This window comes from Geospiza fortis, unplaced genomic scaffold (genome assembly GCF_000277835.1).
Source record: "Geospiza fortis unplaced genomic scaffold, GeoFor_1.0 scaffold218, whole genome shotgun sequence".
Classification (NCBI taxonomy): Eukaryota; Metazoa; Chordata; class Aves; order Passeriformes; family Thraupidae; genus Geospiza; species Geospiza fortis.
The window spans coordinates 794493-810141 of record NW_005054524.1 but is presented as its reverse complement, the minus strand read 5'-3'; the positions used below and the strand labels follow the sequence as shown (position 1 = coordinate 810141).

General features: G+C 53.8%; 1 protein-coding gene across 1 annotated transcript in view; it reads right to left on the bottom strand.

The window, feature by feature from the left end:
* Positions 1–1104: 1104 nt before the first annotated feature.
* The window catches only part of LOC102043709 (acid-sensing ion channel 2), a 42792-nt gene continuing 28247 nt past the window's right edge, over positions 1105–15649 (bottom strand). Inside the window, exons 3-9 of the mRNA XM_031063737.1 lie at positions 12201–12351; positions 10227–10283; positions 9530–9683; positions 8584–8675; positions 6080–6159; positions 2838–2906; positions 1105–1491 (exon numbers count right to left, since the gene is read on the bottom strand). Coding sequence (XP_030919597.1) covers positions 1390–1491; positions 2838–2906; positions 6080–6159; positions 8584–8675; positions 9530–9683; positions 10227–10283; positions 12201–12351 — 705 coding nt within the window. The 3' untranslated portion in view covers positions 1105–1389. The remainder of the gene's footprint in view (positions 1492–2837; positions 2907–6079; positions 6160–8583; positions 8676–9529; positions 9684–10226; positions 10284–12200; positions 12352–15649) is intronic.

Here is a 15649-nt window from a genome sequence, read left to right as displayed (position 1 = left end):
CTGTCCCTCCGTCCCTTGTCCCCAGTCCCTGTCCATGTTTTTTCCAAGCTCCCTTCAGGCGCTGGAAGGCCTCAATGAGGTCACCCCAAAGCTTCTCCTCTCCAGGCTGAACAATCCCAAAACATGGCAGAGAGGTTTCCAACACCTCTGTCAGCAAAGAGATCCCACAACATCTCAGAGATCCCAGCACATCCTGGAGATCCCCATCCCAGGGAAGACAGGGATGCAGCTGAGCAGGGCCACGGCACCATTCCCACCCCATCCCGAGCTGTGTGAGGATGTGGTGGGAGAGGAAAAGGAGGGGTCAGGGATGAGGAAGAGCCCTGGGAAGGCTTTTCCTGGGATCTGCCCTCCCACTGGCAATGAGGGCAAGGCAGGAATGACACAGCCTGGCCATTTCCACAAGACCAGCTTTAATATCAGTCAGGAGAACGAGAAGAAAGCACAGAATCCATGAACGGGAGAAGGAAATTGCAAAAATTCCCCCCAAAAATTAAAGAAATGAATGAACCCAACCCCAGTTGCTGCTCCTGGCCTCTGCCGGCACAGCAGGGCTGGGATGATCCATAGGGATCCCTGTGGCTCCTCTCCAGGGATGCTCACCTTGGGCACAGCTCGGGATTCAGCCCAAGCTCACCCAGAGGACGCGGCCGGGGGAAGAATCCGAGAGCGCCGACTTTGGGATCTCTTTATTGTAAAACTCTCAGCCTACGGCGCTGGGAATGGAGAATTCTGGGATGCTCCTTCTGGCACTGAAACCCAGGGACTGCAAAGAGGAACAGAGCTGAGAGAGGCAGCTGAGGAATCCCAGGGCCAGGGAAAGCCCTGGCATGCAGTGCTCGGGGTATTTGGGATGCTTCCTTTGGGATTTGCTGCTGCTGCTGCTCAGGCTTGGACAACCCCAAAAAGTGTCCTGGCCCTCCATCCCGTGTGCCAAGTCCCTCTCCAGCTCTCCTGGAGCCCCTTTAGGCATTGGAAGGGGCTCTGAGGTTTCTCTTCTATGAGCTTCCCTTTTCCAGGTGAACATTCCCAGCTCTCCCAGCCTGGGAGCTGCTTCCCAGGTTGGAGCCAAACCCCCAGGAGGAAAGGACAACAGGAGTCAGGTCCAAGGCGCCTCTCACTTTGGGCAGAGTATATTTAGAATTTATATTTTTATATTATTTTTATATTCTTTTAATGCATAGCAAGTTTTTCTTCTTCTTTTTTTTTTATTTTTTAAATAGATTTTTTTAATAATTTTTTTCCAGTTTATTTTTTTTCTCCAGTATTTTTTCCCCAGTATTTTTTTTTCCATCTTTTTTTTTTTTCCCCCAGTGCAAACCTGAGCTGGGTCCCTGTTTTCCCTGTGCAGTTTTCCTTCCTCGGGATGGGCACTGTGGTGGGGAGGGGTCAGCAGGCGATTTCCTCCAGCGTCCCCAGCGGGGCCTGCAGGGGCACGGTCACAGTGTGGCTCAGGCTCTCCGAGTGGTTTGGCACTGGATCACAGGTGCTCTGCCATGGAGAAGCAGGGAATGCGTTATCCCACTGATAGCACAGGGATAAAATGTTTCTAAAATCATGGGATATTCAGGGGAGCTGGAAAAAGGTTGGGCCTGGTAAGTGTCATCATCTCATTTTCTGGAAAAACCCCCTTGCCCAGGATTCTTCTCCTGGGAAGCTGAGACACCTCAGAGAAAAAGGAAAACAATCATTATCTCATTTGCTTCTCCTGTGTTTTGTTGCTTTTGGAATGTGTATGGAGATTGTTTCATTGGTTTCATGTGAATTGTTTTCATTCATTGGCCAATCAGGGCCAAGCTGTGTCAGACTCTGGAAAGAGTCACGAGTTTTCATTATCTTATATAATATTAATATAATATTAATAGCATTAATTAATACTATTATATCAATATATTAATATAATATTATATTAATGATATCTTTTTAGCATTCTGTAAGCATCCTTTCTGTATTCTTTAGTATAGTATTCTTTAATATAATATAGTATCATAAAATAATAAATTAGCCTTCAAGAACATGGAGTCAGATTCATCATTCCTCCCTTCGTCTGGGAACCCCGCAAATACAAGAGGTAGATCCTGGGCAAATGTTAGGGTAGGCCCTGGGACAATGTTAGGCTTTACTGGATCATGCAAAACTGCACCTGTATAATCATTTAATGACCATGATAAATGACATGATTGTTATATGATAAATGATGTGATTGTTAAATGCCATGATTGTTTGGTAATTGTGTCGCCCTGTTCTTCTAAAGTTCTTCTGAACTCCAGATTGTTGTCACTGGCATCTGGTCCCTTTTGCAGCTTGACTGGGGCAGAGGCATCTGTAATTATAATTTTAATAACCTGACAGAGGTGGGAAGAGCTCCAGCATCCCCAGGGCATTTCCCCTTTGTAGGAATGTGTCCCCCGTTGACAGAGTGACCAAATTATCCTCTGTCTCCTTAAAAAGGAAAAAAAGCCCTGAAGTTTCTCTCCTCAAATTAGGTAAAAAGACACCTTGGGGACTTCATCTCAAACTTAGGGATAACTAATTGGACAGAGGCCAAAAGGTCCCACCTGAGCAATTTACTAGAGAAAGAAGAGAACAAAGACAATAATGGCTTTTGTGAGGGGTTTTACCAGGAGCAAGAGCCTCTTGCCCTGGCTCGGTTTTTCTCTGTAAAGAGCTTTGTTATTTTGGCTTTTATTAAAACTTTTCTGTTTCCTACCACAGAAGCCATCCTGCTGATTTGATACCATCTGAGGTAGCTGAGCTATCTCGGGTGTGATACAGGTCTCCAAGAGCTCAAAGGACCTGGCTGGAGGAGACCCCTGTGTGAGCCCTTCCCTCCTTACCACGTTCTCCTCATGGCTCCCGTCCTCTTCCTCTTTTCCAAGAAGGTCCAATAACTTCTCCTTGATCAGCTGCAAGAGGAGGGAGCAAGGTTAGGGTGAGAAGAGGCTGCAGGGGGATGGGGAGCACTGGGTGGGCTGGGTTTGGGGCTGCATTCCAAAGGGCTGGGAGAAGGAGGAAGATCCAAGGGCTGGGCCAGGGAAAAGCTGGGAGAGCTGGGGGTGCTCACCTGGAGAGGAGAAGCTCCAGGGAGAGCTCAGAGCCCCTTGCAGGCCCTAAAGGGGCTCCAGGAGAGCTGCAGAGGGACTGGGGACAAGGGATGGAGGGACAGGAGCCAGGGAATGGCTCCCACTGCCAGAGGGCTGGATGGGATATTGGGAATTGGGAATTGTTCCCTCGGAAGGTCGGTCTTGTGTTTTGTGTTGCTGGAATGGCTCCTGAGGTATTAAAGAGTCTTTTTCCCAGCCCTGTGACTGAAGAAGTCGAGATTCCTCAGCTCTGGATCTCAAGGTTGTTTATTCTCTGTTATCTATCACATTCTCTCTCTGACCTGCTGTGGTCTGTCCAGCATGTCAGTCCACGGCACACTGACTGCCCTTGGGGTGGTGTTAGCTTTTTATACTAAAACCTACATGCACTTTATTTACAATAATTTTCCAATACCTATTACCTATGTCACACAGTCTGTCTCTACTCTAAACCAACCCAAAAGTGCCACCATCACAGCAGAAGATGGAGGACAAGAAGAAGAAGAAAGACAGGACATGCCCAGATTCCTCCATTTTGCCTCCTGAACCCCCATTCTAAAACCCCAAAATTCTACATTTTCACCCTGTGATAAATTCACTGTCATTCTACTGAAACCCTTGTGGCTTTTCACTCCTCACACAAAGTTGGTAATTGTTTCCATGGGCTAAAATCAAAGGCACAGGTGTCTGTGACTCCGTGCCAAGGTCTCTGAGCCCCTGCCAGGGTCTCAGATCACCCGGAGCAGCCAGAGGAATGTCCTGGGTTCTGACAGGTGGGCAGGCCCTGGCACAGGGTGCCCAGAGCAGCTGTGGCTGGCCCATGATCCCTGGCAGTGCCCAAGGCGAGGCTGGAGCAGCCGGGGACAGTGGGAGGTGTCCCTGCCATGGCAGGGGTGGGAATTCAATGATCCTTAAGGTCCCTTCCATCCAAACCATTCCAGCATTCTCTTACAAGGAATAAAACCCACAAAAATTCCATTTTTGGGACACTTTTGGGGTTCATGGAAAGCTCCCAGCTCTGTGAGCTCCATTTCCCTTCCCAGCCCCTCCATCTTCCTGCTGCTGTGGGATTTGGATTCCAGGAAAATCCCATAAAACCTGGGAAGTGTTTTACTGGAAAGCTCCCACTGGGAGAAAAGAGAAATAAAGCCAACAAAAAGAAAGATGAAATCCCCCAAAACTGGGTCATTTCCTAAGGAATGTGGATCCTGGCTGGTGCAGGGAAGTGTGGTGGGAATTTGGGACCAGCAGGACAGAGCTCAGCAGAAGATCACAGAAAAGCCTCTTTAGGGTCAATATTTCCCCCAAATTTGGCCAATCCATGAAAAAAAAAAAGTGTCTGGTTGCTGTAATTCCCAGAATGTCTAAATATTTTGGCTGAAAACTCAAATTTTTGAGGTGCTGACCCCCCCCCCTTTGTGAAACTCCAAGCAGAGGGGAAAAACTGTGTGGATTTTTTTTTCAATTTTAAGGTATTTTATTCCTTTTTTCCTGGCTGGTGGGGGTTAAATATCTGGGATTGTGAAGATTCCTCTGCTGGGGAATCCCCAGGGAGCTTCTCTGAGGGGACAAAATGAATTTTAAGCCCTAATAAGAAGAAAAAAATAAAAAGTGCAGCAAACCCCCCCACATTTGACAAATTTTATCAGCAGATGTCAAAGAAAGAAGGAAAACAGAGAGGAAAAACCCAAATTTGTGAGGTTTCTTATGGCCTACTTAGGAAAAACCCCCAAGAAATCCAGGAAAAGGCAAATGTAATGAAATATTTGGGTATTCAGGCCGAGCTCTAAATTCAGGCTCAGCTTTTGTTGATCTCTGAGCTTTAGGTCTGGAATTTTTCCATATTTTTTATTCCTGGTTAATGGCACCAGTGCTGGAGCTGCCCAGGAGGGATTGGGATGGGGGCAAATGTCTGAAAATATAAAAATACATTAAAAAAAAAAAAAGAAAATGAGAGGATTTGAAGTGAGTTCAGAGCTTGGATTGTGGGGTTCCCTTCCCTGGAATGGGATGTGTCCCCAGCCTGGATTGGGACACATTAAATCAAGTGGACAACAAAGAATAAAATGGAGAACTCTCCCATCCCATGGGAATAAAACTCCCTGTTCCCACCCTGGGCTGGGGCTGTGCCAGAGCTGGATGAGGCAGGTTGGAAATACAGGAATTGGGGGGGGGGGCTCTGGGATCCCCAGGGAACAGAAAATCCAGGGATGAGAGGCACCAGGAATGGCAAAAACAGCGATGGGGGGCAAATCCAGGGATAAGGAGCTCCAGGAGTGGCGAATCTGGGGATGAAGGGCACCAGAAATGGAAAAAACCAGGGATGAGGAGGTTCAGGGTGGGAAATCTTGGGCTGAGGGGCTCCAGGAGTGGCAAATCTGGGGATGAGAGACATCAGAAATCCAGGGATGGGGGCACCAGGATGGGAAATCCAGGGATGAAGAGCACCAGGAGGGGCAAATCTGGGGATGAAGGGCACTAGGAGTGGCAAAAACAGGGCTGAGGGGCTCCAGGATGGGAAATCCTGGGCTGAGGGACTCGAGGATGGCAAATCCAGGCATGAGGGGCTCCAGGAGTAGCAAATCTTGGGGTGAAGGACAAATCCAGGGATGAAGGGGCATCAGGAGTGGCAAATCCATGGATGAAGGGCACCAGGAATGGCAAAAACTGGGTTGAGGGGCTTCAGGATGGGAAATCTTGGGCTGAGGGGCTCCAGGGTGGGAAATCCTGGGATGAAGGACAAATCCAGGGATGAGGGGGCATCAGGAGGGGCAAATCCAGAGATGAGGGCAAATCCAGGGATGAGCGGCACAAGGAGTGGCAAAAACGGGGTTGAGGGGCTCCAGGGTGGGAAATCCTGGGATGAAGGACAAATCCAGGGATGAGGGGGCATCAGGAGGGGCAAATCTGGGGATGAAGGGCACCAGGAATGGCAAAAACAGGGATGAGGAGCTCCAGGATGGGAAGTCCTGGGCTGGGGGCTGGGAAGGCCTTACCTCGTACAGGTAATCGAAGAGCTCGAGGATGGTGAGGATGCTGGCCCCGATGAACAGCCCCATCTGGCCACCAATGTCACCTGCAGGGGACAGCACTGTGAGGGCTCCAGGGCACTGCTGGGCCCTGCCTGGGAGCTGCCATCCTCCCAAACGGGCAACAATTCCCCTCGGAGCAGCAGGGCCTGCAGTGGCATCGGTGGTGTCCTGGGAATGGGCCTGACCCCAAAATGGACACCCCAAAATGGTTTTCCTGCTAATGGAGCCAGGCTGCATCCCAGAAATCCCAATTCCCACTCTGGGCAAGGTGCTGGGAAGAATGAATGTCCCTGGAGCCAAGGAGAAACCCCAGCCTGGCAAAAAGTGGGAAGGGATTCCCACATCCCCTGGGATGGGACATGTCCCCAGCCTGGGTTGGTGTCACAGACATCTTTTATGAAAAATCTTTTCCTTAGGATTTTTCCTCCTGAGAAGCTGAGAGGCCTCAGGAACAAAATGTAAACAATGGTTATCTGCTGCTGTGGAATGCAACAGGTGGATCTGTGATTGGTCTCATGTGGTTGTTTCTAATTAATGGCCAATCACAGTCAGCTGGCTCGGACTCTCTGTCCGAGACACAAGACTTTATTTTCATTCATTTTCTATTCTTAGCTAGCCTTCTGATGAAACCTTTTCTTCTATTCTTTTAATATAGTTTTAATATAATATATATCATAAAATAATAAATCAGTCTTCTGAAACATAAAGTCAAATCCTTCGTCTCTTCCCTAATCCAAGAACCCCTGTGAACACCGTCACAGAAGGTGACTGGGATGTGGTGCTCAGGGAAGGCAAATCCCATGGATTTTGCTGGAAAACAGCCCTGGATGGACCCCCAGAGCAAAGGCACCCATGGGTGAGGGGGAGAAGGGGCCTTTTCCAGGGGTGTCCATGACACACAGAGAGAGGAAAGAGGGGAAAAGTTTGGGATCAAGGTGAGAACCCTGAATGATCCCAGGAGGTGTTCTGGGTTTACACCAGGGGGATTCACCTGGAGGCTTTGGGCCTGGGGAAAAAAATCTGGGATGAGGCTGTTCCTGAAGTTCCAGAGCTCTGGGAATGAGGGTGCCATGAGGTGCAAACGGGGTTGGGGTCACAGAGGCTCCAGCAGCATCCTCTTCCTGCCTGGAATTCCTGGAAAAGCCCCAGGAGGTGCAGAAGGGCTCCTGAGGGGACATTTGGCAGGGCCACCCATGTGGGGTGACACGGGGACACCTCTGTGCCCCAGCTTCCCAAGGGGCTGAGCCCCCCCAGCATTCCAGAGGGATCCAGGGAGGCTGCAGGGCTGGGGGAGGGCTCAGCCCCACCCCAAACCCCAAATCTGCAGCTGGGACCCCGGAGCTGGAGCTGATTTGGGGCTGAGCAGCTCAGGGTCTCCTGCAGCTCCTCCATGAGGCATCCAAAGGCCAAGGGCCCAGCCTGGCTGGGAGAGGTGGATTTGGAGCAGGGAAGAGGTGATGGGAGATGGTTTTGGGGTGTCCTCCCCCACATGCTGTCCAGGGGAGCAGAATCCCCAAAAACGGGTGCTGGGAGCAGGCAGGGATGGAGCAGAACCTTCCATGGGTCTCCTCCTCCATGGAGCAGCTGAAGGCCAAGAGCTCAAGCCTGGCTTGGAAACTTGGATTTGGAACAGGGAAGAGGTGATGGGGAGATGGTTTTGGGGTGTCCCCCACACTCTGCACCCCAGAGGGCACCCAGCACCCACTCAACCCCAAATCTCCAAAGTCAGGAGCTGGAAGCAAGCAGGGATAGAGCAGCTCCAGAACCTTCCATGGGTCTCCTCCACCTCCTGCTGGAAAGGATGGATTTGGAGCAGGGAACAGGTGATGGAGATGTGATTTTGGGATGTCCTCCACACACTGCCTGGGGGCAGCACAGAGAGCACCCAGCTCCAAAATGTCCCAGAAATGGGAGCAGAAAAGGACAGAGCAGAACCTTCCACTGATCCCCTTCAGCTCCTTCATGAGGATGAGTCAAGAGCTCAGGCCCAGCTGGAAAGGATGGATTGGAGCAGGGAAGAGGTGATGGGAGATGGTTTTGGGGTGTTCTCCCCCACACACTGCCCAGGGGAGCAGAATCCCCAAAAATGGGTGCTGGGAGCAGCCAGGGATGGAGCAGAACCTTCCATGGGTCTCCTCCACCTCCTGCTGGAAAGGATGGATTTGGAGCAGGGAACAGGTGATGGAGATGGGATTTTGGGATGCCCTCCACACACTGCACCCTAGAGAGCACCCAGCACCCACCCAACCCCAAATCTCCAAAAAAGGGAGCAAGTAGGGATGGAGCAGCTCCAGAACCTTCCATGAGCACACAGGGTATCCATGGGGACATCCCTGGGATGCTGTGGTGGGGTGAGGAGAGCAGATATGGGGCCTTGCTGGGGGTTTCAAGGCTGTGGACCCCTCCCAGCCTCTCTCTGTCCCTCCCAGACCAGCAGAGACCCCAAACTGGTCCCAGTGCCCCCTTACCAAGTAAGGCTGCCACTTCATAGGCTTTCTTCTGCTCAATGGTCTCATAGTTGAGTGCTTCAAAAAAAATGTCCAGCACAAGAATGTTCTCTCTGTGGGAACAGGAAAAACATCAGGCCAGGAGCCACTGGTGGCTCAGTCCTCTGGGAAAAGGGAAAAAATGGGATTTTGGGGCTTTATCCCCCTTTGTATATGGATTGTTCCTCTCTCTGGGGTCCTCAGAGCCCACAGAACTTGGGGCTGGTGCAGACCAGGAGCTCAGGGCACCCTGAGGGCTCTGGGAGCCTTTGGAGCAGCTGGGAAAGGTTTCCCCAGAACTCCTCAGGATCCTGGATCTCACTTGGCTGAGAACTCTTCTCTTGGATGGCAATTCCTGATTGTGAGGCTGGGCAGGCCCTGGCACAGGGTGCCCAGAGCAGCTGGGGCTGCCCCTGCATCCCTGGCAGTGCCCAAGGCCAGGTGGGACATTGGGGCTGGAGCAGCCTGGGACAGTGGGAGGTGTCCCTGCCATGGCAGGGGTGGCACTGGGTGGGTTTAAGGCCCCTTCCCACCCAAACCATTCCATGATTCCATGATTCTGTGAAGAGAATCCAAGGGATCTGGAACAACTCTCACTTCCCACACACAGCAATCACATGCCCAGGGCTGGGAGAGCTCCATGGCCTGAGGAGCTCAGCTCAGAGATACAAATCTCCAACAGGACCAGCAAAACTGGGAAATTTTGGACTTTTTTTGGTGGGACTGGAGGATTCCCACGAGGCCAATCCTTGGGAAGGAACTCAGAGAAGAAATCTACTGAGAAGAAATGAACCCCATCTCTCCCAGGTTTTCACTCTGCTCTTCCCTGGAGGCCATCCCTGTGCTGGGGATGGATTGGCCAGGACTGGGCATCTCCCGGACATTTCCCACCCAAAACCCAAAGGAATCCAGGCCCTCCCCCACTCACGAGATGTATTTTTCCGACTTGTTGAACTTCTTCTCCAGGTACTTGGCCGAGGTCTTGCTGGGGATCTTGACCATGGAGAGCTCCTTGTTGTACCTGGTGAGGTTACAGGGGGTCCTGCAGATGCAGTAATTGCTGTCCTTCTCTGCCAGGAGACCTGCAGGGGGGCAGGCATGGAGCACACGGGGTCCCACGGAGCAGGGAGGGACCCCATGGAGCAGGGACACGGAGCAGGGACACAGAGCAGGGCAGGAGCAGAGATCATCCCTCCCACAAAGGGGCCAAGATTCTGGGATGAGGCTGTTCCTGAAGTTCCAGACATTTCTCTGGAACTTTTGGACTCTGGACATTTCTCTCCCAGTTCATCCCAGTTCTCACCCCCTTGGAGAGGCCTCTTGCTGAAGCTGACACTCTGTCACCAACAACAGCCTGGAGAACTCCTGGCTGAGTCCCTAAATCCAGGCTTGGAATGGGTCCCTCCACCCCAAACCCTCTCCCCTGATCCCGAGGGTTTCTGTGCCCCATGGAGAACCAGGAGAAACCCCATCCCAGCCTGCATCCAGCACTTCCCAGCAGCCTGGGGCTAATCCCAGCCCCTCTCCAGGCTGCAGATCCCCTGTTCCTGCCCAGCCAGGAGGACCCAGGCTGCTGGAATTCCATGCACATTCCACCCCTGGATCCAGGGCTCCCCGGTACTCACTGAGCGCGGGCTCCGCGCATTCCTTGTACTGCTCCGGGGTGCAGAAGGGAGCATCCCCTGCAGGGACAGGACAAAGCCATCTCAGGGGGACACCCAGGGACCCCCCTGCAGCCAGTGACCCCGGCTGTCCCCAGCTCTGCCTTGTCCTGCAGGAGCTGCTGGGAACAGCACCCAGGGGGGATCTGATCATCACAGAAGGCATTTCCAGCCTTCACCAGACCCAGGTCTCTCTTCCATGGCTTGGCCCTGTTTCACAGGGAATCCTGGAATATCCTGGGTTGGAAGGGACCCCCAGGATCACCCAGTCCAACCGCTGACCCTGCACAGACCCCCCAACAATCCCACCCTGGGCACCCCTGGCAGTGCCAGCACCTCTGGAGGAAGAACCTTTCCCTGATCTGCATCCCAACCCCCTGTGACACAGCCCCAGGCCATTCCCTGGCTCTGTCCCTGTCACAGGGAGCAGAGATAGGAGCTGCCCCCTCTGTGCCCCTCCTGAGGACATTGAGCTCACTGAGCTCTGCCCCCTCTGCTCCACCTGAACGTTCCAAGTGCCCTCAGCTGCTCCTCCAGACCCTTCCCTGTCCTCGTGTCCCTCCTTTGGACCCTCTCGAGTTCCTTGATGTCTTTTTATTTTGTGGTGCCCAAAGCTGCCCCAGAACTCTTGGTGAGGCTGCCCCAACCCAGAGCAGGGCTGGACAATCCCTCCCTGCCCCTCTGCTGTCCCTGATCCCCCAGGACAGGGATGGCCCTGCTGGCTGAAATCCAGCCTTTCCCAAAGGCCAGGGACACCTTCTTCCCTCAGGTACCCCCAGTCCCTCCAGCCCAGCCCCAGGTGTCCCCAGGTGTCCCTGTCCCTGACCTGGCATGTGGACTGTTCCTCCAGCCCAGCCTTCAGCATCCCCCAGGTGTCCTTGTCACTGATCTGGCACATGGCCTGTGCCGCAAGCCTATGCTCCAGGTGTCCCCAGGTGTCCCTGTCCCTGACCATTCCTCCAGCCCATCCCCAGCTGTCTCCAGGTGTCCTTGTCACTGAGCTGGCACATGGCCTGTCCCTCCAGTCTATGCTCCAACTGTCCCCCAGTGTCCTTGCCCTTGACCATCCCTCCATCCCCAGGTGTCCCTGATGTCCCCGCTGCCCCCAGTGTCCCTGTCCCTGACCTGACATGTGAATCGTCCCCTCAGCTCATCCCCAGGTGTCCTTGTCCCTGACCTGGCACATGGCCTGTCCCTCCAGCCCATCCCCAGCTGTCCTCCCCAGGTGTCCCTGACCTTGACTGTCCCTCTAGCCTATCCCCAAGTGTCCTCACTGTCCCCAGTGTCCCTGATCTGGCACATGGCCTGTCCCTCCAGCCCATCCCCAGCTGTCCTCCCAGGTGTCCCTGTTCTTTACTGTCCCTCCAGCCCATCCCCAGGCATCCCCGCTGTCCCCGCTGTCCCCAGTGTCCCTGTCCCTGACCTGACATGTGGCCTGTCCCTCCAGCCTAGCTTTCAGTGTCCCCCAGATATCCTTGCCACTGATCTGGCACGTAGCCTGTCCCTCCATCCCATCCCCAGCTGTCCCCACTGTCCCAGCTGTTCCCAACCTGGCATGTGAATCATCCATCCAGCCCATCCCCAGCTGTCCCCGCAGGTGTCCCTGTCCCTGACCTGGCATGTGGACTGTCCCTCCAGCCCATCACCAGGTGTCTCAGGTGTCCCCAGGTGTCCTTGTCACTGATCTGGCACGTGGCCTGTCCCTCCAGCCCAGCCCCAGGCGTCCCCACTGTCCCCAGCTGTCCCCACTGTCCCTGACATGACATGTGAATTGTCCCTCCATCCCATCCCCAGGTGTCTGCGTCCTTGACCATCCTTCCAGCCCATCCCCAGCTGTCCCCAGCTGTTCCTGCAGGCTGTCATGCTGTACACCAGGAATCCTCCCTCCATCCCATCCCCTGCTGTCCCTGCCTGTCCCCAGCTGTCCCCATCCCTGACCTGGCATGTGCACCATCCTGCAGTTGCAGTTCTCCACGATGTAGCGTGTCTCACAGTCGATCCTGCATGCTGTCACGCTGTACACCGGGAAGAACGCCAGGCCCAGCTCCGGGGAGCGGCACTCGCCCCACGGCGGGGGCAGGTACGTCAGCTGGGGACACAGGGGGACAGGGTCAGCTGGGGACAGGGACAGCACAGGGGGCAGGGGTCAGCTGGGGACACAGGGGGACAGGGTCAGCTGGGGACAGGCACATTAGCTGGGGACACACGGGCACAGGGGACAGGTACGTCAGCTGGGGACACAGGGACATTAGATGAGGACACGTGGGGACAGAGGTCAGCTGGGGACACATGGGGACAGGGACATCAGCTGGGGACAGGGACAGGACATTAGATGGGGACAGGGACAGCGCAGGGGTCAGCTGGGGACACCACAGGGATCACCTGGGGACAGAGACATCAGATGGGGACAAGGGTCAGCTGGGGATAGGGACAGGACAGGGACATCAGCTGGGGACACACAGGGACATCAGCTGGGGGCAGGGACATCAGATGGGGACAGGGACAGGGATAGGGGTCAGCTGGGGACAGGGATGGCACAGGGGCATCAACTGTGGGACAGGGGCAGGTACCTCAGCTGAGAACAGGGACAGGAACAGGAATATGAGCTGCAGGACAGGGCCTGGGCCAGCAAGAGGGACATGTCCCCTGTCACAGGGCAGCCCCTGCATCCCCCCTTCCAGGAGCTCCCTGACTCCTGGGATAACTCACTGGGACAAGCTGTCCCAGTGCCAATGAGCAACACTCACAGGTGACAATGAATGTCCTGGTGGTGACACTCCATCCTGGAGGTGACACTCCCAGGTGACAGTGAACATCCTGGAGTGGCAGCAGCTGTGGAGGGATCAGCTGGAATTTCTGCCTGGCAGACTCTGCTTTACAAACTGGAAGAGCTCCACCAAGCTCTCCCAAGCAGGAGGATCTGCACATTCCCTGGAAATGCCTGGAGTTTTCCCCCAGCTGCTGCTCCCAGCCTGGCACAGGAATCCTTGGGCTCAAATCCAGGGGGAATCCATCCCTAAGGGCTGCCCTGAACCCCTGCCTGGCCAAATCAGGGCTGAAACCTCAGGAAAAGCCTTTCCATGCAGAGCCTTGATCCCGTGGAGCTGCTGAACTCCTTTCAGGGCTGTATTCCTGCTCTTGTGGCCCTGGAGCTGCTGGCAAAGGCACCCCAAGGAGCAGGAGCAGGATGGAGGGAGCAACCCCAGCCCTCAACTCAGGAAGGATTAATGGGAGAGACTTCATTGGGCTCGATCCCTCTCCCTGCAGCCCCTCCAGATCCAGATCCAGATCCAGATCCTCCTCCTGAGGGGTTCCTGAGGGATTCCCTTTCCTTTCTGCCAGATTATCCCAGCTGGGGGTTGGTGGGAGGGATTGGGGCTGGATCAGCCCCGGGATTTGGAGCTGCTCCCTCCACCTATGGAATGCAGGGTGACCCCAACACCTGGCAATGATTGGCACCTGATCCATGACTGGCACCTGATCCATGACTGGCACCTGATCCATGACTGGCATCTGATCCATGATTGGCATCTGATCCATGATTCAGAATGTTGAACAATTGCTTTATTAACACTGTATTACATTAATAATATATAATATCTATACTAAAGAGATACTAAAGAACACTAAACAAAAACCCCTGACTGTCTGAGACAGCCTGGACACAGCTTTGACCCAGTTCATCAAGGAATCCAAACAACCCTCAGCAGAATCCAATTAACAAATCACTTTGGGCAAACAATCTCCATAACACATTCCACGTGTGCAAGAACAAGAGCAGAGAATAGAGATAAGAATTGTTTTCTCTTCTTCTCTGAGGTTCTTACTGCCTTCCCCTGGAAAAACCCTGTGAGAGAGAATGATGTCTCTCTCTGTTGAATGTGAATGCCACATCCACCCTCCCCTGCTGCCCCAAAGTGGGAACAAACCACAGCAAAGCAGCAGGAAAAGCAGGGGAAAGGCAGCAGGGACACCCCTGCCCTCGGATCCTGCAGGATTTGTGCTCCCTGGCAGCTTCCCCAGGGCTCCTCCTCCTGCTCCTGTGTAAGAAATCCAGCTCCAGCCTCTAACTGAGACAGACTCCCAGCCTGGCCCTTTTGCAGTCATTAATAATTAATTAATGAATTAAACACTTTTCCTGCCCTCCTGATCCTGGCTTTCTCCAGGATTACCCAGATCAGTTCCCATCTGGCAGGTACTGAAAGGGGAAGGAAAAAATGCATTTGACTCCTTGGAAGCTGGATGGATTCTGCTTGTCCCAAATGCCAGGAAAAGAGGGGATGAGCTTGGGAAACCTGGAGGGAAAAGACCCCAGGGCAGGGGAGGATCAGCTCCTGCCACAGCCCTTCCCTGGCCACATTCCTGCCTTTCCACACTGCTGCTGGCACGGAGCATCTGCCCACAGCCAGAGGTCACCCTTCAATTACCTGGAAGTGCTATCCCTGGTTTCCCTGCCTGTTTCATTTTCTCAAACAGGGAAACATGGTGGAGATGATCCCAGCAGAGGTTGGAGCAGTTTGATAAAATCCTGGAATATCCCAGGCTGGGACGGGTCCCACAAGGATTGAGTCCAGCCTCTGTTTCTGACCAGGATCCCAACAATCCCACCCTGGGCATCCCTGGCAGTGCTGTCCAAACCCTCCTGGAGCTCTGGGACCATTCCCTGGGGAGCCTGGGCAGTGCCAGCACCTCTGGGGGTGGTGAAGAACCTTTCCCTGATCTCCATGCCAAATCCTCCTGTCCCAGCTCACACCATTCCCTGGGCAGTGCCAGCACCTCTGGGGAAGAACCTTTCCCTGCCCCATTTCCCTCTGGCTCTGGGATGGATCCAGCACCAATCCCTGCCCAGACCCCCTCACTGGCTGATAGCACCAAATTCCAGCAATTCCAAGGAAGGATCCAAGCCCTCCCTGAACATCCCCACCCGGGCTGGGTTCCTAATGAAACCAGAACCCTCTGCTCCTTAAGGAGACCTCCAGCAGCAGCAGCAGCTTCTTGGAATTTCCATCCCAGGCAGCTCCAGCCCTTGTGGAATGCTGAGAATCCCAGAGCAGCCGTGGCTGGCTGATCCCAGCTCCCAGTTAATGGTGCTGGAATTGTCTGTTTGCCTCTCCAGCTCCTTTCCCATCCTGCCTGTTCCTTCCCATTTGCTCCCTGCCTGAGGAATTGGTGTTCAGGGATGAATTTGACCCTTCCAGCCCCGGGAGCTCCCTTGGGGCAGAGCTCAGGGGTGTTACAGGGCTCACAAGTGCCCGGGGAAATTGGGATTTTGGAGCTCCAGGATCCTTCTTTGCAAATCCAACAGGAACAGCAGCACTGAAACCTCCTGGAGATCCATAAAAAGTCCAGGGCAGCCCCTCCAGAGCCTCATCCCAGGTTTGCTCCCA